Source organism: Lathamus discolor, chromosome 7 (genome assembly GCF_037157495.1).
Source record: "Lathamus discolor isolate bLatDis1 chromosome 7, bLatDis1.hap1, whole genome shotgun sequence".
NCBI classification, from domain to species: domain Eukaryota; kingdom Metazoa; phylum Chordata; class Aves; order Psittaciformes; family Psittacidae; genus Lathamus; species Lathamus discolor.
In genome coordinates this window covers 21,382,332-21,405,710 of record NC_088890.1, presented here as the reverse complement: position 1 = coordinate 21,405,710, position 23,379 = coordinate 21,382,332, and the positions used below count along the sequence as shown (strand labels likewise).

General features: G+C 40.6%; 1 protein-coding gene across 10 annotated transcripts in view; it reads left to right on the top strand.

Annotated features, from left to right (window-relative positions):
• IQSEC1 (IQ motif and Sec7 domain ArfGEF 1) overlaps nucleotides 1-23,379 on the top strand; it is a 337,900-nt gene that overhangs the window by 274,272 nt on the left and 40,249 nt on the right. For 9 of the 10 annotated variants that reach the window (XM_065687868.1, XM_065687867.1, XM_065687872.1 and 6 more), the window contains 2 exons: nucleotides 10,667-10,949; nucleotides 14,674-15,938. In XM_065687868.1, coding sequence (XP_065543940.1) covers nucleotides 10,667-10,949; nucleotides 14,674-15,938 — 1,548 coding nt within the window. Of the gene's footprint in view, nucleotides 1-1,144; nucleotides 1,240-10,666; nucleotides 10,950-14,673; nucleotides 15,939-23,379 lie in introns of those variants that run through there. The other variant, XM_065687875.1, reaches the window with a different exon arrangement.

Here is a 23,379-nt window from a genome sequence, read left to right as displayed (position 1 = left end):
TGCATCTGCTTCGTAATCATTTCAAATAATAAAGGGGCAAAACCTTAAAATGAGTCAAATGATAAGCTTCATGAAACACATTTAATCTAAGACAAGAATATAGTTTTGTTCTAGGTATGAAATTTCAATACCTGAAACATTTTATTTACTCAAAAACCAGGATTTTGTTAAGGATCTTTGAACTAATTTATGTTTATGTAATAGACAGTGTATAAGAGGAGAAAGAAGACTATTATCCCCAAAACCTGACTGGGGAAAGGAAATTAGTATCTAGTCTCTTGCTTAACCTGACTGCCAGCAAGCATATTTCTCAGCAGTGCCATTCTATATCACCCCTTCCTCTGGTGGGCTTGACACAACAGCTGAGGCCATAATGGAGGTGAAATACAAGTGTGGCTGGTACAGGACACCAAGGATTCTTACATTATATCAAATGCTGCTTCAGCTGTGCATTCAAATATATTTTTTTTCCTCAGCTGCTGAAACTAAATCTTCCTTTTTAAAATTAGCATTGTATAAAGGTCATGTCATAATATAAGCAGTAGAATGTGTATTAATATCTTACTATCTCAAACACATGCCGTATGAGCATAGATATGCTAAATAAGAGAATTCCAGTTGCTGAATGGTATATCTGAATAACTAGTAAATAGCTGGGGTCAAATTCTACCACAGCTGCATTGAGAAACTCCACAGATTTCTGACACTTACCCTATTGTGTAAGAGTTTACAGAGGAGGAACAGGACAAAGTCGACACTGGTAGGTTTTGTGAAATGCCCAGATACCGCAGTTACTCTTAAAAATGTTTCGCTTTAGTGCCTATAAGAAGGCAACTATCCTTTTGAAGCATACACAACATTTTCTGTTGTTAGTATGTTTTATGCTGACACATCAAGGGGGTAGCCAATCATAAAAAAACCTCTAAAAATTCTACAAATGAGGCTGATAAATGTGAGAACTTTTCCTCCAGCCACAAGCCTCAAAGAATTGCTATAGTCATTTTCTAATAATATTTTAGATATTCTCTAAAGAGCTTGAAGTGCAGAATAGGGTCACTGCTGAATAAACATATGCTGGGTGATGATTAACACAGCTTATCAGAGTGACGTTGCCGTCTTTACCTGAGAGAGGAGCTGGGATTTGTAAGCTGTACTCCAGTTGTACTGATGCTGTCAGTCTCCTTTGTTACTTTCTAGCTGCTGAATAATGAAAATAAAATGCAGCATTGCCTTCAGCAGGTAAGGTTCATAAGGCACTAAATGGGTACTGGGTGAGCGTGGGTTGGTTGGTCTGTTTGACCCTTCTATAGTCATACAGTACTTGTGTCTGCTAGGCACTGCTAGACTTAGACAAAGTTGATATGCAAGGTGTTTAACCTTCCTTCTCCTCCTTGGAAGCTGAAGATAATCTCAGGTAAGCTCTTTTCAAAAGGATATTCTTAGTTCTTAATCTATTGTAAAGGTTTGTTTCCTAAAATGGAGAAGTTGGGTAGATTTTTGTTTGGCTGTTTTCACCTTGCTGGTGTGCATCTCCAGTTCAGAAGAGACATTAGTTCCTATGGTCTGTTTTGGTGTGGAGAAAATATTTTTTTCTCTTTCTTCCTGTGCTCTCTGCTGCTAGAAATGGCATGTAAGACTGTGGGTCAGAATGGCATTTTGTAAAGCATTTTTGTTAATGCCTTTCACAAGGTTGTTTTGTGAGAATTAAAACTAAGTAGTGTCCAAGCGACGGGATGTTGGGTTTCCTCTGTAATTTTGAACTCGTGTCTTGGCCCAGAGAGCAGCTGAAGGTTTGCAGTGCATGTAGTGGTACTGGTCTGTGGAACAATGATTGCTCTCTCAGTGGTCTCAGATGGTGTTTTAACTTAAGCTGGCTGCTATTGGCACTCTTACCCCATGGAACATTACAGAATGAAGCAGTTACTTTGTTAGTGTTTGCTTCTGAGACAAATGCAAATTTTGTCTGGATTTTTCTTGCAGTGATATTTGACTTCTCTAAGATGAATTACCTGGAACATTACTTTGATGTGCATTCAAAGGTTTAATTTCTTTTAACAGAAACAACTGAAGTGAGAGTGCATTCTAAGTAAAACACGTTGGTCAATATTTCTTTCCTGAATCAAAGCTTTTGTCACTGCCTGTGAATGCTGTTGTTCATCGTAATGGCTTTGAACTTTTGACAGTGTATATTGGGAGGTAGATTGGTTTGTTAATGTTACTGCATTTATTGAATTCAGGGATTTGTGTAAGTTCAGAATATAATTGACTTTTGTTTACTAGGAAGTAGAAAACAGACATGGCAGTAAGAACTAGAGTTGATCTCTGGCAAACTGTATTAATGATATGCTTCTGCTCAAATGTTCTCACTCCATTGAGGAGTATTCTGAGAGGGGAGAAGGGGGGGAAGAACAGTGTTAAAACCGAGCTAGTATGAACTACATGTGGCTGGTTTTGCATGTTAAGAAGTTACATTTTTGTGGAGAATAATTTGACATAATACAATGCGTTTGTCAGAGCTGTGATCAAATACACCTCTTAGCTTATACCAGAAGGTGCCACAGGTACTGAAATGAAAGCCAAATCACAGCAGTGGGTGTACTCCTGTGCCAGATGAATGCCTGTGTGCAGATTCAGTTGTGTACGGGGACTCGCAGCTTCAGTTAGCAGTGTTCTGTTTGTGTAATTGTCACTTACAGTTTCACAACTGAAGTGGGACTTTGTTGCACTTGTAAAGACAAAGTTATATGCAAGAAATTAACTTCTGTAGAGGTCTGTTCCTATGGGGAATGCCTAGTTTTGACCTAAACATTTTTGCCATGTAAATGTTTTTTTCCAACAGGCTTCATGTTGGAGGTGTCTGTCAGTACCAGCTGCTCTAGCAGCTGCCATCATGGTTCTATCTGTTACCCAGAGTTAGTTCCATGGGTGACTTCTGATCTGCATTCTTTGAGCTAGGTAGAGAATTTGGATCCGTTTCTAGCGGCTGTCTATAGGCAGGAGTTCTGGTCAGAGTTTGCGTTTTTTAACCTGCAAATTTTAAGAATAGATAGTTGGTGTAAAACACATGTACAGCACTTCTTTCTTCCTGGGCATTTGGGCCTATTCGTAGAGGATATTTATCTTTGAGTGAGAAGTTTTACTGGGAATCATGATTATGAAATGAGGTTTTAATACCAAAAGCTTCGCTCTTTGGTTTTCATTTAATTCCGTCTCATAAACCACATGGCAGAGTCCCTAGGCATCTAGATGATTCAAGTGTAGATAGCATGTTAATATGTATGGACAGGAAAGTTTCTGGGACACAGGGAGAAAATAAGCTTGCTGAATTGTTCTGTCCTTAGATATGACTTAAAGGGAACCAAGTTTACATGCTTTTTTCCTGAAGAGGGGAATAAGTTACATGGATTTAGGGAATACTAGGCGAGTTACAGAAAGGATGGATTTGATTGAGGAATTTCATTAAGATCTACTCATGCCAATGCTTCACTGTTGCAACAAATAAAATAAATGTATATATCCTTCACTGAGTTCAGTTTGAATTCAGATTATGCAGACTACCTGGAGTGCTGACTGCAGTCTCTGGCAAGCCATACTCTCGCAAAGTCACGCTTCAACAACTGCCTGCTTCCCAAAGAACAGAGCACTTGTAGTGTAAGGGCAAAAGCAGAGTGCTTTTATCAGCTCTTGCTGACTGGAATTTTAAGTTGACCAGTTTTTTCTTACTCTATTCATATTACTTGTGCATTCTTTCCACAATTTAGAAGAAAAGGAACTTCCTCTGTGTGCCTTTGAACTTGTGTTCATACTTTTAAGGATCTAAAATGCTATGGAAAAACCTTTATGATGCAGCAGCACAAACTTTTATGTTGTCATAGTTCTCTTTATGTCCAAACCAAATACTTTATAGGATGACTATAATGCTGCTTGGTTCTCATGCGTGTACCATCCAGTTGTTAGGGCCTGGTTTTAATTTCATGTCTTCATATTACACTTTTGAAAGTCCATTTTAAATGAACGATGAAAACAACATGATTTCAGAGAACATTCATTAGGAAAATAACTTCTCAAGTATTTACTCTGGTGAGCTGGGAGGGTCTTTTGGTTCTATTTTAAAATGTTGCAATGCAGTTTTGGTTTGGCATTTACATTATTTAGAAGCATGTTGAATTTCTTTGTTGCTGTATGTTCCAAACTAAATCTGCAACATACTGGTTTGAACATTTGGATTATTTTTGCAAGCATATGGTCTTATTATCTTTGTATTTTAGTCCTACAAATGCACTTCACGACTAGTAAACTGTGAGGTTTATGGGGTGAGTGGGAATACTGCATAATTCCTTGCTTCTGATGTTATATACTTCCTCTTTACATGCATGTAGTCTTAAATATAATGTATCAGGCCTCAGTATAAAGGGAATTTCTGCTTTTTTGGTTATCATCTCTCTGTCATAGTATAGTCTCTCTGAGATGTAGATGCTTGTGCTATGGATCCAAACTTTCAGCTTCTCTGATCATTTTGCCAGTATTGTCAGTGGAATGAGTAAGTTAGTTAAACTCATGGAAAAGCATGGGGTTTGCTCTTTACTGAAATATAGGTCTTCAGGAGTCTTTCCAGTTTCCATTTTAAGCTCAAATGTTGAAGTTTTCTTTTTTGAAAACTTGTGCTTGGCTTTGGTTTTGCTGAGGTGATAATTGGGCAAGGTTGGAAGGAAAACGAAGGTGAGAATATAAAAATGAAAAATACATGAAAGAATAACAGTAGATCTTCAAACATCTCAAATAATATATTGTTTTAAAATATGGTAGTGTACTGGCTACTAATTACAGCCTTTGTGATCAGAAGTAATAACTGAGGGTATAAAACGAGAGTCAGGGGAAAAAAAGAGCTGCCAGGTTGCTGCTGCTAACATGCCTGGAGAGAAAGGTTTTGTTTTGGTCATGGCTAACCACACAACTGCCTTTGACAATTAGACAAAGTGAAGGAGGAGACAGAGCTTTTTCTTGTTAGGTAATTCTTGAAATAAACTCATCATCTCAGTAGTTGGAAATAATAACAGTAAAACCCACAACCTTTTCCTAGCCATCAACATAATTTACTTGACATTTGTCCTCTTGAATCTTTTGTATGCTACTTCAGTCCAAAGATACAGCTGTGCACCATGTTACTCAGCTTTGACATGGAGGCACATTAGTTAGAAAAGCAGCTTTTGGCAGCCACTGCATGCACACTGGTGTTAGTCTGTGACTCAGAGCGAGCGGTGAGCTCTGATTATGTGGCTGGTAGAACACAGCGTGCATCATGGGTGAATGCAGTTTGAGCCGCACTGCGGGATCACCCTGATCTCACTGCCCTGTGACAGAGACTATAGATGGATCCTTCTTGTGTGCACATATGTCACTTGGGCTGATGGATTTTAACTTAAAACTGCTTGCAGGATGTGTGGTTTAGCTCTTGCAGGAAGTCTAGAGCCATGCACAGTCAAAAAAAAAAAAAAATAAAAATGCCTGAATGCATCTTTGTTTGGTATTTAATACTAGTTTACAGTCATTAGAAAAAGTAAAACTAATCTGATTTTCACCAACAGTTTTATATATCCATGGAGAATTGTTAAAAATACTGAACTCAATCTGTTTCCATTTTTCTGTAAGTCTTTCTTCTTCCCTATTGTTCTTTGATAGAGTGGTGCGTTTGGGGGAAGGGGGGAGTTTAACAGTGGAGATTTTTGCACCAAGAAACTTCCAGTATCAGTTTTTGATAAAATATTGGATTCAGTCAGGGCTGGCCACAATTTGAAAAAGGTAATTTAGATGTACAAAGAATCAAAGTTTTTTCATGGTTCTGTTTTAAAGTTTTGTTCATGCAAAGTCGTATTAATAGTACTAAGTATTTTTAAATATTTAATTTCCATTTCCACTCCTTAGCTGCTCCATTTTCTGCTTTGTAAAATACTGGCAAGCAACCTTTCTTTTTCTGGCTTGGCAGATAATGAATGTCTATTTTCTGCTGAAACAGGAATGTGATAAGACAGTTGGAGTTCTAAAAATGAAAGGTTAATTTCAGCTGGTTTGCATTCTCCTAATGTTACACAATTGGAATGCTCAATGTATTGGTGGTCTCCCTGTTAACGTGCCATTGCACACTGCAGGGAGATGAACCAAATTCATCTGCTAGATATTTTTAAACACTAAAATTATCAGTAGTTCTACTGGACATGTATAGCAGGGGCCTCACACTGGAGACCTTTATTAAGAAGCTATTTCTAATTTCAGCAGGGATGGGGTCAAGCATTATATTGTTCGGTTTTGCAGTGCACTTTAATGTACTGCATTTCTCACCCATCTGAGAAAGAGTGTGTGGGGTGGCTGCTGCAAGTGAAGGAGTGCTAGAGAGGTGTCTAACTATTCCCCTTGTCACAGGGGGACTTTTTCTAATTTTTGTTGCAAACCTGGAGCAGAATCCTGTGTGTTGCCATTTTTAATAAGTGGACAGATGAAGCTCTGTCACCCTGGCTTGTGTTCTGAGCCTGGTTTAGAATCATAGAATCATTTAGGTTGGAAAAGACCTTTAGGATCATCAAGTCCAGCTGGATTTAACTCTATTCACCACCACCATCTGGGCTCAGCCAGCCAGTCAGTTTTTACCCAGTGAAGAGTACACCTGTCCAAGCCAGGAGCAGCCAGTTTCTCTGGGAGAATGCTGTGAAAAAGTGTCACAGGCTTTACTCAAGTGTAGGCAGATAACATCCACAGCCTTTCCATAATCCACTGAGCTGGTTACCTTGTCACAGAAGGAGATCAGGTTAGTCGAACAGGACCTGCCTTTCATAAACCCATGTCGGCTGGGTCTGACCAGCTGGTTGTCCTGTGTGTGCTGTGTGTTGGAACTCAAGATACTCTGCTCCATAAACTTCTCCATCACCAAAATCAGACTGACAGGCCTGTAGTTCCTGGATCCTCCTGCAGCCCTTCTTGTAGATGGGCATCACATTTTTTGACCTCCAGTCAACTGGAACCTTCCCATTTATCCAGGACTGCTGAGAAATGATGGAACATGGCTGGTGAGCATTTCTGCCAGCTCCCTCAGCACCCTTGATCCTATCCAGTCTCATAAACTGGTGTGTGTCCTGGTGGTATAGCATGTCATGGGCTATTTCCCCTTGGATTCTTGGCTTTGTTCTGCTCCCCATCCCTGTCTGCCAGCTCAGACAGGTATCTCAAGAACAACTGGTAATACTGTTAAAGACTGAGGCAAAGAAGTATCTCAGCCTTTGTCACTATGTTTTTCCTCCTGCATCCAATAAAGGATGGAGTTTCTCCTTAGCCCTGGTTTTGTTGCCAATCTATTTATAGAAGCATTTTTATTGTCTTTTACAGCAGTAGCCAGATTAAGTTCTGGTTGGGCTTTGGCTCTTCTAATGTTCTCCCTGCTTAGCCTCAGGGAGTAGTCCTCCTGAGCTGCCTGCCCTTTTTTCCATTGGTCATAAACTCTCCTTTTTTTCCCTGAGCTCCAGGCAAAGCTGTCTATTCATCCTGGTCAATCTTATTCCCCTTCAGCTCATCTTTTGGCACAGGGGGACAGCCTGCTCCTGCTCCATTAACATTTTCTTCTTGAGGCATGTCCAACCTTCCTGGACTCCCTTGCCCTTCAGGACTGCCTCTCAAGGGATCCTGTCAACCAGGCTCATAAACAGGCCAAATCCTGCCCTCTGGAAGTCCAAAGAGGCAGTTCTGCTGACTGCCTCCTTATTTCTGTGAGAATGGAAAACTAATCACTTCATGATTGCTATGCACAGGACAGCCTGAACCATCACATCATCCACAAGTCCTGCTCTGTTCACAAACAACATGTCCAGCGGGTCACCTTCCCTCACTGGCTCCCTCACAAGCTCTGTGAGGAAGTTATCATCTTCCACACATTCCAGGAGCCTCCTGAACTGTTTCCTCTCTGCTGTATTGTACTTCCAGCAGACATCTGGTAAGTTGAACTCCTCCATGAGAACAAGGGCTAGTGATCCTGAGACATCTTTGCTTTTGAAGCAAAGGGACTCTTTTTAGCATACAGCTTTCAAAATACGCAGGGGGAGGGTGAAGCTCAGTTCCATGCTCCTGTTCCATGTGTCTCTGTGTGCACTTCCTCCACAATGTAGCAATACATCTTGTCATCCTTAAAGCTTCACACGTATTTGCTGAAATATTTTTATTTTCCAAACACGTGTAAAGTAGGAAGAAGTAGGAAGCAAGCTGATTTTCTTTGTCATGCAGTCTCTTTCATATGAAACAACTTGTATGAAGTTTCAGCTGCTCTTAACTTAACAGGCAGGGAAGGGCTGAATGGGAGGAAGCCCTCAGATACGCAGAACTGTGTGCGTGTGTTTGCTCGGAAGGGCTGTCCTGCTGTTGGGCAGGAGGCTGCCTGTTGTAAAAGATAATTACTTCCCTGCCTCAAAGGTCAGATGTAATGGCAGGGACTAGCCCCATGAGCAAAATGAGATCAAGCATTGTACTCAGACAGGGATCATATTTATGTCTGGAAAAAGTATGAAAGACAAACTAAAGATAAAGAGGAAACCTCTAACTGGAATGAGAGCCTCAGGCAGACCCCCTTCTGATTGTTTCTGATTAGGGCAGTTCCCTTCCTGCTGATGAAAAGGTTAAGTGATCCGCTGAAGGTATTATGAAAATGTCAGTATGAGATGATAATCAACGTGGAAGGGTTATTAAATAGTCCACAATTGAAGGGCAAGGAAGGCAAAAAAGTCACCAAACTCATGAAAGGAGAAATAGTGGTAATTCCGGACATCCTGTTACCGACGAATCTACCATACCTATATGAAAAGTACTTACAAACCAGCTTGTAATTAGAAACTTGTGATGTACAAAATAGTGCAGCCTCGCAGTTAGCAGAACAGGTAAATGTGTGATGTGAAGCAGTTCAGTACCATTCTAATTTCTTCCGTGGCTCCTTTGGAGAGCATGATTTGTTTGGTTTTGATGGGTGGTTACAGTTTCAATGTCAGTAGCAAATCCCTGGCGGATTTGTCATTTTCAAGTTGAAAGCCAGCTGGTTCACAGAGGGAAAGGGATTAGCTTCCTGTCCGTTTCCTTTCTGGAAAAAATAATGTGTGCACACTGGAAATATTTCCCGCTTGGGTAAAGTATGCTTGAAAATACCTTACTGGTGGAGTCATAATTTCATGGGCACAGAAAGAGGCCTTGCTTTCAGTTTTATGTGTTTATAGAAACCTTTGGAGAAATCTAAGGGGCTTTTTTCTCCCTCACTTTCAAAAGTGCTCACTGCTCCAGCTGGGAGAGTTGTGCCAGTGTAAACGCTGCTCTCCTCTGGCACTGCAGTCCGTCCATGGGGCAGTGGAGAGTGTTCCTTCTGCAAGGGCTTAGCCCTTTGAAGGAACTGCTGTGGTATGTGTTTGCAGCACGGGTCACAGCACTTCAGGTGTGAGAAGCAGCAGGAGGGCTTTATTTTTTATGTTCATGTACATGTGAATAAAAGCAAAATAAGAAATACATGGTGTGGTGGGAGCATAGAATTTTACTGCTTTGAAGTTTGGATGTACCTGCTCCTAAAGCAAAAGGTGGGGGAAGTGCTGCAGATGCTTTCATTCATGCATGTGAGGAGTCCTTACTATGTCTTTTGAGTGATTAAATAAAGTAAAACATAGTTTTTCTATCAATGCTCTGTGCACACAGGATGAGGCAGATGTTAAATATTTATGTGAAAAGTGAAAAAGATGAAAGTTTGAAAGTGCCTGACCTATTGTAATGTGGGAATGCCCTACTGCAGATAGAAATCAAATACAAGATACTGTTAGCCACCGCTGCTTCAGGATAAACCTTGGCTAGGACTCAGTTTTAAAATGTTTCCTATTGTGTACAGCTCTTGTAATATAAAGGTTTTTTCCTTTCCTTTTTTCCTTAGCAATGACAGCATTCATGTGAAAATGGTATTTTGTTTGCCAGTAAGCTCCTATTGCATTTTCCCTACCTGAAATTATTTTGCTTTTATTAGCTAGAAATGCCATCCCTTGGGATGCTTTCCTGTGAAGCATGCCAGAAGTATCCCAGGGGAACAATCTTTCACTAGCAGAGAAATAAATGAGTTTTCTCCTGTAGGTACTTTTCAGTTTTTAGTAACATAGTAGCTCACAAGATTCATTAAATCCCAAATCTCTGTTGAGTAACCTGAAAGTAATCCTTTTATGTCGAGCTGGAATGTAACAGTGGGAAAGTATTGCTTTTATTTGTCAAAGGAAGGAAAGGCACAAATAAGGTTCTGCCAATTGGAAATGAGCAGCCTTAGAAGAAATTAAGTTTGCATTTATTTTACACAGTAGTTGCTGAATGACTTACTCAGGATGCTATTAGTAATTACTGTATACAGTTAAGTGATGCTTGAAAGCTCCATTCTCCTGCTTGACTCATGCTCTAGAGGTTACCTCTGCAACAGAATGAAGACTTGCTTAGATTGCAATGAAAACTATGGTGTTTGACATGGAAGCCACATTACCCTGTACTAACTGCATCTGAATTTAAACAAAGCATGCTGGGTATCTATATAAAATGATACTAAGCAAAACTATGCTATTTGTTGCTGATAATTTTGGTATGTAATACTCACCTGACGATTTTCCTGTCTTTCTATTCTGTCTAGTGTTGAGGGTGAAGCCCCAAGCAGCGAAACTGGCACATCTTTGGATAGTCCCTCTACTTACCATCAAGGACCTATAACACACAGCTCAGCTCTCAGTCCAGACCATTACGATCACTCTGCTTACGGGCTGTATTCTGTCTCCCCTGGACAACAAAGACCCCGGAGGCCAAAACTTCAGCACTCAACATCCATACTGCGAAAACAAGCAGAGGAAGAAGCTATTAAAAGGTCAAGATCTCTTTCTGAGAGCTATGAACTCTCTTCAGATCTACAAGATAAGCAGGTATTTGAGGTTTGTTACCTAAGTTATGATAATGGCAACAAGTCTGCAAACTGGAAAAAGTCTTTTCTAGCATGACTTCAGTGGTGATGCTGAAAATACCTTTTTTCCTGTGACCAGCTAGTTCAAAATAGTTATATGTCAGCACTTCTGAGGTTTGTGACTTCTTTTTTATTGTGCTGTGTCATTCCTGTGTCCCTTTACGCCGTCCCACTTCCTGAAGAAAGGTGTAAAAGATACTTTAATAGTGTTAAAAGTAAAAGCAGTTCTGCTAGGAATTGTAATTTCATGCTTTGAGCAAGAACTTAAATGTAATAACATTAAGTATTTTTCCAAGAAAATGAGTCATTTTGAAGCCTGGATGCCTTTGTGTTGCTGAAAGAAAGGAATAACTTATTGCGGCTGATATTCTCTGCCCCATCCCTGGCAGTGTTCAAGGCCGTATTGGACGGGGCTTGGAGGAACCTGGTTTAGTGAAAGGGGTCCCTGCCTGTGGCAGGGGTTTGGAACTGGATGAGCTTTAAGGTCCCTTCCAACCCAAACCAGTCTGGGTTTCTATATCTGTGGAGTTAATTCAAGGTCTTAATTGGTTTTCCTCAACTGGGCAAAACTCCTATATGCTTTAGAAAGAGCTGGATAAAAGTTATGTTGGTGTTCAAAGCCTTTCTCCCTAAAAAGACACTTCCATAAGACAGTCAGCCTCAGTCGTCCCTTTTAAGCTTTATTCTGAATGTTGCTATATTTGAAAGATGCTTATTGCCATATAAGTTCATATCTATCATTTAAAAATGATGCTGTAGTAGCTTCAGGTAAGCAAATACATAGGATGCACTGAATTTCCTTGATAGATATACAGTAGGCAGTATATCAATCACTGGGGCAGAGGGTTGTGTTGTTGGAGATCTTTATTGCCACAGAACATTCTGTTTACTGTGAATCCCTGTGGTATATTGCATAGTCCCTCCAGCCTGCATGGTAACATGGTGAAAGTGGGAGCAGGCAGAATCCTGCAGGCAGGAAGCAGACCGCTCCTGTTTTGGACCACACACTGACCCTCAATGAACTGTCTCATTTGCCATCTATTTGTTGTTCTGAAATTTCAGGTTGGAGGATAGTATAATGTTGTTCCAGAGAGACATGGAGGAACAGAACTTGAGCTCTGACTGCAAGTTGAAGCCAGGATTTGGGATAGCAAGTTTGAGAGTAGTTTAGCCTTTACGCTCACCAAATTCTATATTGGAGCAGGGACATACCAGGTTCCTGATTCTTGATGTACATTATGCCAGCTCTGCCATTAAATTAGACCTCCTTTTGAGACCTAAAATACTACTTACTTTTCCACCTTTGGCAGTTGTTCTTGCTGATGTCTCATAAGGGATTGACACAGAGTGTCAGGCTTACTAAAGAGGTCTCCTGCACTGCAGATACTCCACAGAGCCAAATTCCATCTATCCTTTTATGCTGGATTGATCGAGAATGAGGACTGCAAATGTTATTTTGGATTTGTTCAGGGAATCCTACACAGTAAAAAGTGATACATAAAGAAAGCTTGATACTGAAAAGTTGCTTACAGCTCTTGAAACGCTCTCATTGAAACCTCTGAAGATACTTCAGAACCATTTAGGAAAATGTCCAAGGCTTTACCTAAAGGCAGTGTGCATTCAATATGAATTTAAAAGGTGCATGAAATATTAGTCGCAAGTCTAGTAAATCATTTAGGCAAATTCCAAAATACTCTCAATTATCACCACCACCACCATCCCCCCCCCCTTTTGATAATCAGTGATGTTATTTTCTGTGTAAGCCTGAAAGACAACAACAGCCTGTTTGCCAGAAGAAAGCCCAGGTAATTTGTTTTATAGCAGATTAGGGTTTGTTTCATTCTTTCACACCAGCTATGCTAGTTTTCTTTTCTTTACCTTTGACATTTAATTTTGAAAGGAGAACTAAATGGACTATTCATCATTTGTTTTGAGATTAGTCCATCAAAATAATCTCATGATTTATTTAAACACACCTAATGCACACTGGATAGAAACAGCAGCAGGTGTGTGGCACCAGTGGCAGGGTTGCGATAGAACTTCCTAGTAAGATTTAAATCTTTGGAATGTCTGACAAGTAACTTCCTAACTTCTTTGACAATATAACCCCTGCTTGGGGTTGAAAGGCTGAGCAGTTTGTTTACAGACAAGGGATAGAAAATTATGCAGAGATGCACAGATTCCCATCTCAGAGAGCAGTCACAGCTTTCTGAGCCCAGCTCACAGAATTTTCAAGATACAGTCAAGAGAACAATTCAGTAGCAGTAAGCTGACCTCCTCAGTTTATGCCAATAACTGTACATAATAGTTTTTTTGCATTTAGAATTCAGAATTAATGAAAATCAGTGACTCACCTTTAAATATACCGAGCATAAAAGGAGATCATCTCTGATACGGAAGGAGCAGATGAACCCGGCAATAACACTGAAAGAAATACATCAACTACTCCCCAGTGGTAGACATAATGGACTATATTTTTAGTAGCATTTAGTTCCTTCCCCAGAAGGGGGTGAAGCCCCTCTACACATCAATATCTGAACTTAGCAATGACTTAATGAGATCTCTAAAGTAAAAAGGGGAGATGTTGTGTGTGCACATCCACGTAACATAAGGAATTAAAACATGGGCTCTAATGAAAAAGGGTACCTGGATTTGCAAGCAAGGAAAAATTACTTTTGAATCATTGGAGTGTTATGAAAATGGCATGAACTTATACAAAATTGCTGCCAGGAAAATGGTGGGTTTAATTGTAGTACTAAACATTGATTTGTCATGGATGGTTTGTTTGGGACTAATATGGATCCAACAACGAGTAGTCAGAACAGAAATTAAATGCTGCAGGGAGGAAATGGTAAAGCTAGTTCCTCATCTTGTTCAGTGTCATCTAAATAAGTAATGCTTTTCACCTTTGGAAGGAAATGTTTAAAAATACCTAATATTTCAAAAGTATCAACATGTTATTTTCACTAGGATAAATGGGCAGCATTTATAATGCGCTCATTTTGCATATTCATTGTGTAAACTGGAAACACTGGCAATGTTCAGTGTAATCACAAGAATGAAAATAGGTTTGAATTTGCATTTAGAAAGTCTGAAATATTTTCCTGGTTTGAGGAAGACTGTGTATGTGGACATTCCATCAGAGAAACTTCTCTGGAAGGCCTGGGAGGCTCAGTTTCACTTTGGTATCTGACCTGTGTGAGATGATGCTGGCTGGTTTACATTCATGTAGAAGGTGATACATGCCTGGATGGGTGGTGGCCACTTCTAGAATTTACTCTAAAAATGAGGCAATTTGCCCCATATTTGAATTTCACCACTCTGCAGAGAAAGAATGACTACATCAGAATGCCACCTTGGCTGCTTTTTACATTGGCACACTGATGCTCTTTTATGAAAGCCAGCATTTAAACACACACAAATAGCCAGCACATGAAATTGTAAATGACAGTTTTCACATAGTCACGTATTTGTCATACTTTTATGGTGCAATTTGCAAATGACTATTCCAGTCACTATTAGTGCAGTTGTTAGTCTGGAGCTTTGAGTTTGCAGTTCCAAAACCAGTATGCAATTTGAAAAATGTCCAAAAATGAAAGCTGTTAGAAGAGCTTGTTTTTTGTTCTACTTTAACCTTGTCCTAACCTGCATGAGGTCACAAAGTACTTGTGTTGCCCTTTCCCCAGGTGGAAATGCTAGAACGGAAGTATGGAGGCCGTCTCATAACTAGACATGCTGCTCGTACCATACAAACAGCTTTTCGCCAGTATCAGATGAACAAAAACTTTGAGCGTCTGAGAAGTTCTATGTCTGAAAATCGTATGTCAAGACGCATTGTACTGTCCAATATGAGAATGCAGTTTTCCTTTGAAGGACCTGAGAAAGTCCACAGCTCTTACTTTGAAGGAAAACAAGTTTCTGTTACAAATGATGGGTCAAAGCTGGGATCCCTGGTACCATCTGAATGTGGTGACCTGGGAGAGTCAGCTACAATGAAGTCTCCAGCAGCATCTACTGATTTTGCTGATGCTATCACGGAACTAGAGGATGCTTTTTCCAGGCAGGTGAAATCCCTTGCAGAATCCATTGATGATGCACTGAATTGCCGCAGTCTACACTCAGATGAAGTCCAGACTCCGGATCAAGTCAGAAGTCGTGACATGGAAAGGGATAGTTGTGCTCAAACTAAACCAGCCATTCACAATGTGGATCACAGGAAGCTTGATGAGATGACAGCGTCATACAGTGATGTTACGTTATATATTGATGAGGAAGAGTTATCTCCGCCCCTTCCACTTTCCCAGTCAGTAGACAGACCATCCAGCACAGAATCTGATTTGAGGCTCCGGTCTGTGAACTCTTCTCAAGAGTATTGGTCCATGACCCACAAAGATGATAAGATAGACACTGATACAAGCTGCAGGAGTACCCCATCCCTGGAATGTCAGGACCAGAGGATGAGAATGGATCATCTACCATTGCTAACTATAGAGCCACCCAGTGACAGTTCAGTGGACTTGAGTGATCGCTCCGAGAGGGGTTCACTAAAGAGACAAAACGCCTATGACCGAGGGATCACTGGTCAACAAGGAAGCCCAAAACATATCCCTCACAGTATTCCTGCCAAGATTATATCCCGAGAGGAACAGGAAGCCAGACATAGGGCTAGGCCTATAGATAGCCATTTAGCTATCAATGGCACTGCAAACAGGCAAAGCAAATCAGAGTCTGATTATTCTGATGGAGACAATGACAGCATCAACAGCACTTCCAACTCTAATGATACAATAAATTGCAGCTCAGAATCTTCTTCTAGGGACAGCTTAAGGGAGCAAACCTTGAGCAAACAAACCTACCACAAAGAAACTCGCAACAGCTGGGATTCCCCTGCCTTCAGTAACGATGTTATCAGGAAACGCCATTATAGGATTGGACTGAATCTCTTTAACAAGTGAGTACAGCATTTCCTCCTTTTCTGTCTGTGTTTGGTAGAAACGTGGCCTCTGAACCAGGAGGATTTTTCTTGTATCAGATAAGTAAGACTGGTGTCTGATGTTGACTAGTCAATGAATAACAAGCTGCTTGTGGTGACTTCATATTTGAGTACTTACAAGTTGATGTGTTCATAGTTAAGCAGCTTCAGGGGAAAACATACAATTATGCATGTATATAAGTGGTAGTAAATTATTGGGGAAGATGGATCAGATTCTTTTCTTGTTGAAAAGGCTGGTGGCTTAATCCTGACCCATTTTTTGGTGTTATAACAAATTCTGATTTCTTCCTGCCCTAATCATCTAGGTGCGGTAAGAGTTGTCAGATGGGAATCAGAAATTACAAGCAGTGTAAGATGAGTTTTTGTTTTAACACAGGCAGAGCCTGGAATTTGTTCAATAGATTTCATCAATACTTTTGATATTAAAAAATGATGTACTGAATAGTTTTACCCTGAATAAATATTATTTGTCATAAAATTGTAATAAAATCTGTATTTCTACCTATAACTGTTAATTTTCCCAGTTATGAACTTGTTTAAAATTTCTATGAAATAATTTTCTCAAGGTGCTGTGTTTTACTGAAGTACTTTCTTTGGATGCTTCCATGTGGCTGTAGAAATATGAACACTATGATAGAGGGTAGCAGGTAATACACTGCTCTGAGCTCTGTATTCACATTATAGGAGTTACCCAGTTCTTATCAGAGCTATTGTAATTTAAAAATCTAGGAGGTTGGCATTAGAATTCCTAGTTTTTCTCACTGCTTAGTTCATGCCTAGTGTGCCAACTTCCCTGTCCTCAAATGGGTATCACTTAACTTAAACCTTCTCTAATACTAGTGCTTTTAAAGCTCTTCAGAACACTTGGATGAAAGATGACAAGTGCCAGCATTTTTCCCTGCTGATGGCTCACAGTGTTTGCAGAAGCCTTTGAAATTTTCCTCCAAGTACTTCAGGATTTCTTTATGAATAGTTTGTAGCTTTGCAAGAGCTAATGGCAATTTCATTGTGCTGCTGTAGGCCTTTCTTCACAGCCTTCTGCAGCTTGGGAGAGCTCAGCCCTCCTTTCCAGCTAGCAGTGCTAGGACTTTGTTTTGGCTTGAGTATTAGGTCAGTGGTTCATCATATAAGAATGTGTTGTAACAATGCAGACAATTCAAGCTTTTTGATGCCATTGTGTGAGGCTATGCATTGCCATACTAAGTATGGATGGGGCAGGTTTGACTGTAAAACTTTCAGGTTTGTTTATCTTTGTAAAAGGTTAATAGGCCTTTACAGAAGCTTTTAATCAATTAAAAGTATGTAAGTCAAAGGATGTCTGCAGCTTTTCGTGTTCATAAAGTAGATTGGGTAGGAAGATACATCAGTTTGCTTGTTTTAGGTTCGAAAACATTAATATCTGGGGGGCAGAGGAGGGAAGAAGATGCTGGTTCTGTTTGGCTGACATTTAAAGACTTGGTGTTTGCTCGGGTTTTTGAACAACAATTGAGCCTTGAGCAGTCTATGGTCAGTGAACTTCAAGCTGTATAATACAGTGTTTAGAGTCAGTTGCAGAAGGGTGAAAGAAAAAAGGTGATCAAGCAGCATGCAGCAATGAATGAGAGCATTGGAAACCATCAGATGTTTCTAGTGACATACCCTATCAGCAGGAGGCTGACAGTGAAAAATAAACATCAGGAACAAAGAAGAGTAGAGACTGTTACTTGAAACACATCTAAATGATCTTGCTGCATGGACTGGAACAGAGATAAACCGTTTTTATATATTGACTGGTTGTCAGACAACTTGCAGTTTCTTAGCAGTGAATTGGAAGAGACAGGGTTGTGCAGAACCCCAGGCATCTCTGTGCATGATCTTTTGCTGTATGTGACTGTCTCATTCCCCCATTGCATTATATCTCCAGTATCAGTACAGAACTGAAGAGATTCATTACCTTCTGCTGAATCACTCTGATTCCACTGGTAGCTCAGACAGCCCCTGAGTATCCCATGGATTTCTGTTTTGATTATGGCTCTTCAAGTTGGCAGATTGTGGCATTTTCATTAATAGCCTTCTTTCTCCTATTTCTATTCTGTGATGATATTGAACCATCACAGAATGAGATGGTGCATGAATCTGTACACTCTTTTTAGAAGGGATCTGGGAAACTTGCAAAAGCTTTACTCTTTTAAAAGTTCAGGAGACTCTTACAGAGTGCTCCAGGTGGGACTGCAAATTGCATTTTGTGAGGTCACTGAAGGGGCAGAGATTGTGTTCAGCCCTTGCCAGGATTTGGAACTGGTGATTGCTTCAAGATGGAGAATCCCTTTTCCTTTCAGGTATGTGCTGTGCGGGTGCGTTGATTTCAGTTAACTTCTGAGCATTATGCTCACTGTTATCAGCACATGAAGTATGTCACAGCATCTTGTGTGTCCAAATGTTATTTGAATTGAAAGCCAGGTCCTGGATGTCACTCTCCTTGGCAGAGGCTGCTCTTCGCCTGGCAGAGCAGCATGGAGTAGGATTGCCCAGCCTGGTTAGGTATGACCAGGACGGGGGTCTTCAGGTCAGGTGGACTTCTGCTAACCAGTCCCATCTTCCCAGCTTCTCTCTCTTGCTTGTGCTTCCTACCATGTAACCAGATGTGCACCCACAATGTGATGGGATACATTTTTTCAGTCTACTCTCCAGCATTCAAGTCAGTGCAGCAGAATCATTTTGATGGTTTTTGCCCATGTGATCTTCCATGACACGTTTATGATGATAAAATGAGGGAGCAGTACAAGTTGTGGCATCGAGCTCCTGAGAGGATGTGTGCTCCACCCATGTGGAAGCACCCTGCACAGAACTGGAAGCATCTTTGGAGTTGCCTGTTAGGAGAAGGCAAGTTATCTCCTGGATGTCTGCATCTACCAGAGAAAATTTTAAGGATGTCTTTTACAATATACTCATGCTAGTGTCATTGTGTCTTTGAAATCTTCCTTGCAAAGCAAGATCCCAAACCTTAATTAACAAATAATCATGTCATTTATTTTGGTACATAAAGCTGGGCTGAAATACAAAGAATTTAGAGCCAGAAAAAAGTGCATGAATTGTAGTAAATACTTCTGCTTTTTTCACTAGGAGTGTTGAAAGAATGAAGCTTTTAGAAGCATGTCACTATCCTCACAATTGAAATTTCTACAGATGCTTTATAATTTTTCTGGCTTTCCTATTAGAGTAATAATTTTCAGAATCCAAAGTGGAGTTTTCTTACCAGAGGCCCTTTGTTAGAATAGCCAGTTATGGGTGGAGTAAAGCTGGAGCGCAGCTGGGGGTCTAGTTCATTTAATCACTGCTATATGCAAAACATTAGTATCACAAAGATCCTTGGAGGATGGGAAACACAGGACAGTAGAGAAAAAAATAGAAGGAGCTGAAAACCTTTTTTCTAGGAGCTCTATTGTTTGATCAGGGACTTTGTTTCAAACTGCAACTTAGCACTCGTTAGGAACCTCAGTGTTAATTAGAAGAATATACTTTTAAAAGATGGTTTGTGGTATCCACTATACCAGAACATAAAGTATCACCCAAATGGAACAACTTCAGCCAAAGAAATTGCAACTAAGGAACAGGTTCTGTGCATGCTCCTGGATTTGAATGGCAGTAGTGATTTCACCCTGTCAATAGGCTGTCAGGCTGTGTGTCACCATTCATTGCTTTCCTAAAGGAAGGACTGCAGGTGCCGCAGTGCCGGGCTGCCGCGGAAGCGTTGGAGCCCAGCTGTGTTGAATTAGGCATTTTCTTCAGTGTAGCTTGAAAGGGCTTTAGTCCGGGAGGGAATACACTGGAAACCATTCCTCCCTCATAGGCAGAAGGAAAACACTACCTAGAAAGGTTTATTTTGCAGGCTCCAAACCCTGCCAATGCAAATCCAGCCTTTGAGACTGGTTTGCTTATAAACAAGGTTTCAAGAGGCCTTTTGACTGCTACTTAATAAAAAAGGGGAATCAAAAAACCCAAGTGAAAAGAGCTGTGATTTTATTCTCGTGTCTGTTTTGACTGCAGGCTGGAAATACCAGGTTTACCAGTTATTGCAGCCCAATCTGGTAGGATTTTCAGGTTCCATTCTTCTGCCAGTGCACTGGTGGTTCTAATAGATTAAATAGGACTGAATGGTTTAACCTCAGCAGCCTGAGGAAACACGTCCTGCTCCTGGGTCAGCTTTGCAGTCAGTAGCTGTAAACCATGATTCTGTACAGAGCTGTGTGCCTTTAGGAAGAAATATATTGGCTCATTCCCTTCTCTTGTGCCACTGTGACAGTGATGGTAACTCTGGTGCCTTGCCAAGTACCAGGTACTGCCCTCAGTTACTATTTTGTCAAAGTCTCCAGCACACCCAGCTGAGCCATGACGAGTAGAGTACACTGAGCCGTTCTTCAGCATTCTCTTGGGCAGGGGGTACAAACACTTCCTGCCTTGATAACATATTTTCAACAGAACTTGGACAACATCAGGGTGGTTTGAAACTGTGATGTGACTGTGGCTAGTATTACAAAATATGGGAGCAAAAGTTTGTGTTTCTCAGACTCATGTGTTATTCTGGCAGAGACTAGAATCATATTTAGTATCTCCATTGGGATATTGCCTATTGGAAGGCACTGACTGTCAAATGTCCTCTCCTCTGGAAGTGTTCTATGGCATTGGAATTTCTTGCCATGAGAGCCAGTCTTGCTGGTGGCGGTGCCGATGTCTGACACTACTGGTGAAGAGAGACTGTGAAGCCCTGCTTGTGGCTGTTCCCAGTATGCTGCTCTGCTTTTTGTGCTGGGGCAGAATTCTGTTGAGGGCTCTTTTTGTGTAGTGTTTTGTTGAAGGATTTACGGCCTAACCTTACACATACATCTTGGATAACACCACTTTACATTGCTAGAACAGAGGCTAGGCTATAAACATTTCCACAATAAGTTTTTGCAGATGTCTGTCACATACAAACACACCCTGTTTTGTCCCCTCTTGCTTTCTGGAAAGGGTAGCGACAAGTGGGGAACTGTTCTCTGTGTGTTCTCAGTCCATCACAGTGTACTGTTTTGAGGAGTTTTCCGTAGCTTCCTTTGTAATGGGCTATTACCAAGGTTCTCACTACTCCCAAGTTCTCTCAGAGGATTCAGAGCTAAAAATGCATGCGTAGCTGCATCATGTAGTGATCTTTTGACCTGTGAGCCCTCAAACCCCTACCAGCTTCATTAGTTGCATGATGGGGAAGATGTTACTCAAAATTTAAACATCACTGTCGATATGAATTGGATACTAATTCCAGGAGCAGACTTTTAAAAACATATCTAGATGCCTTGGAATGTTAATGTAAGTATTTCTTTATTTTACTAAGCAGATACAGGAGGAATTTGCTGAGTGCTGGTGAGATTGTACAAGCACAAAATTGCAAATCACAACTCCTGAAGAAATTGTGGTTGGAGATGTGAGATACACAATGACAATGTTTGTGAGAAGGTACATTTTTCATTTCCCATGAAAGCAGTTCTGACTGTTCAACAGAGGTATATGTTTCCCATCATTTACATGTAGGTAGAGATTGAAGGCAATTTGGAATCCTATGCACTGTTACATTCAGAAAATTTTCCTCTATTTGAAGCCCTCAGAAGTTGCCAGATGTTATTAATATTTTTAAGCAGTTTTGCAAGTAGCCATATTTAAGTATTGTATGAAGTGCAGTAATCTGATGTTCCTTCATTCACACCAATCACATGCCTAAAGAATTCCATGTAAGAGGCTGAACATACTTTCTATATTGCTCTTCCCAGGTCTCATTCCATCCCTTCAGCATTCTAATATCTCACCTGAGAACATGTGCTTTTCGACTGTCCCCCTTAGAATTTTAAGTTGAAAGCTTGTTGGAAACACTTCTAATGATTTTAGACCTTGTAAGTGCAGATTGAGTAGGAGAGAGAAGGTGTAAATTAAACTAAGTTGGCGTTCTCTCTACCTTTGAAAAAATGCTTTCATTTTGTGAGCTGATCTCTAGTATCTTTGCCAATCCTGTAAGTGCTGTGATTTTTTGGAATGGTTCAGTAGAAAGAGGAAAGGGGAGAAGATAGGCTCGTTCAGGATTTCATAACAGCCATTTGCCATCCTCGTGTGTACGCTAAGAGGGACTTTGCTGTTGTTACAACATCTGGACTGCAGATTATTCAGGCACAGACGGTTCCAACAAAAATGAAAATCAAAGCACTCCATGTAGTTTGTCCTCTAACATGCCGAGGAGTTAGTAAGAAGAGAAGAATGTTCTTAGTATGACTCTCATTATTTCTAAAAACATTTAGTCCTCAGTGAGAACACCCAAAGGAAAAAAAAATCTACTCTGCGTGTTTTGCTTTGTTCTGTGCCTGTTTTATCTTTTCTCCCTGCGGACCCATTTTTCCTCCTTTTTTTTTTTTTTTTTTTCCTCCAAAATGGATGCTTTGATTAGCATACATTATGTCTCGTCCATAAAACCCACTGAAATGTGGAACTGGATTCAACCAATAGTATATTTAAGCGCCGGTTTCAAATATGAGCATAAGGATTCCCTTTACTGCCATTAAAAGGGAGTATAAACTTTAGCAAATGTTGGAAGCAAATCTGGTGTTTGAAAGGCTGCTCTGAGAGCAGCAGTAACTGTGTGCTGGCAGCTCTGGGATCGGGAAGGAGCCATTACCTCATCCTCTGCCGCCAGCTCCGACTGGTCTTAAAGATTCTGGGCACACGTCTCCCTCCTGCTGCTCTGTGCCAGGAATGGGGAGCTGGTTTGCTCTAACAATGCCTGGGTGCGTGCTCAGGATACAGTCAGTTGCTAGAAAACAAGCTTGGGAATGGAGGAATCTGACTGGGGAGCAGCTCCCAGAGCAGCATCTGATAGGACTCTGGGTGCCAGAATTTTAACACCTCCCCACCCTCCCCCCAAATTCAAGTGACTAAATTTTGTGGGTGAAAGATGCCCAGATGCCTCTGCAGGCAGAGATCAGTCTGAACAGAGGCTTGGGGGTGCTCAGGAACCTTTGGAAGAAGAGTTCAGGAAAAGAGACCAACTCTTTTCTCTTGTTTAACTCTTCACATCTATCTATGGAATGGGGTTAGGTGGATCTGAAAATGGAAAACCTGGATCTGTTTAAACTGTCTAAAATGTATCCATTTTAAAGAAAAAGTGGTTGTCAGTATTTCCCACTCATAGTCAGCTGAGTTGTAGAAACTGAAGTTGAAGTACTTCTGTTATGTGTAACTGGGTTCAGGGTGTGGAAAGAGACTTTAGGGCAGGGACACTAGAAGAGGTTAAGACAGGGACTGTTCCTCAGTTTCAAGGACATAGTCATCTTCATGTCTCATTCTGACTATAGTTGCATAAACATGAAAGCAAAACAGCCCTGGCAAATAGTTCTGAGAGAGC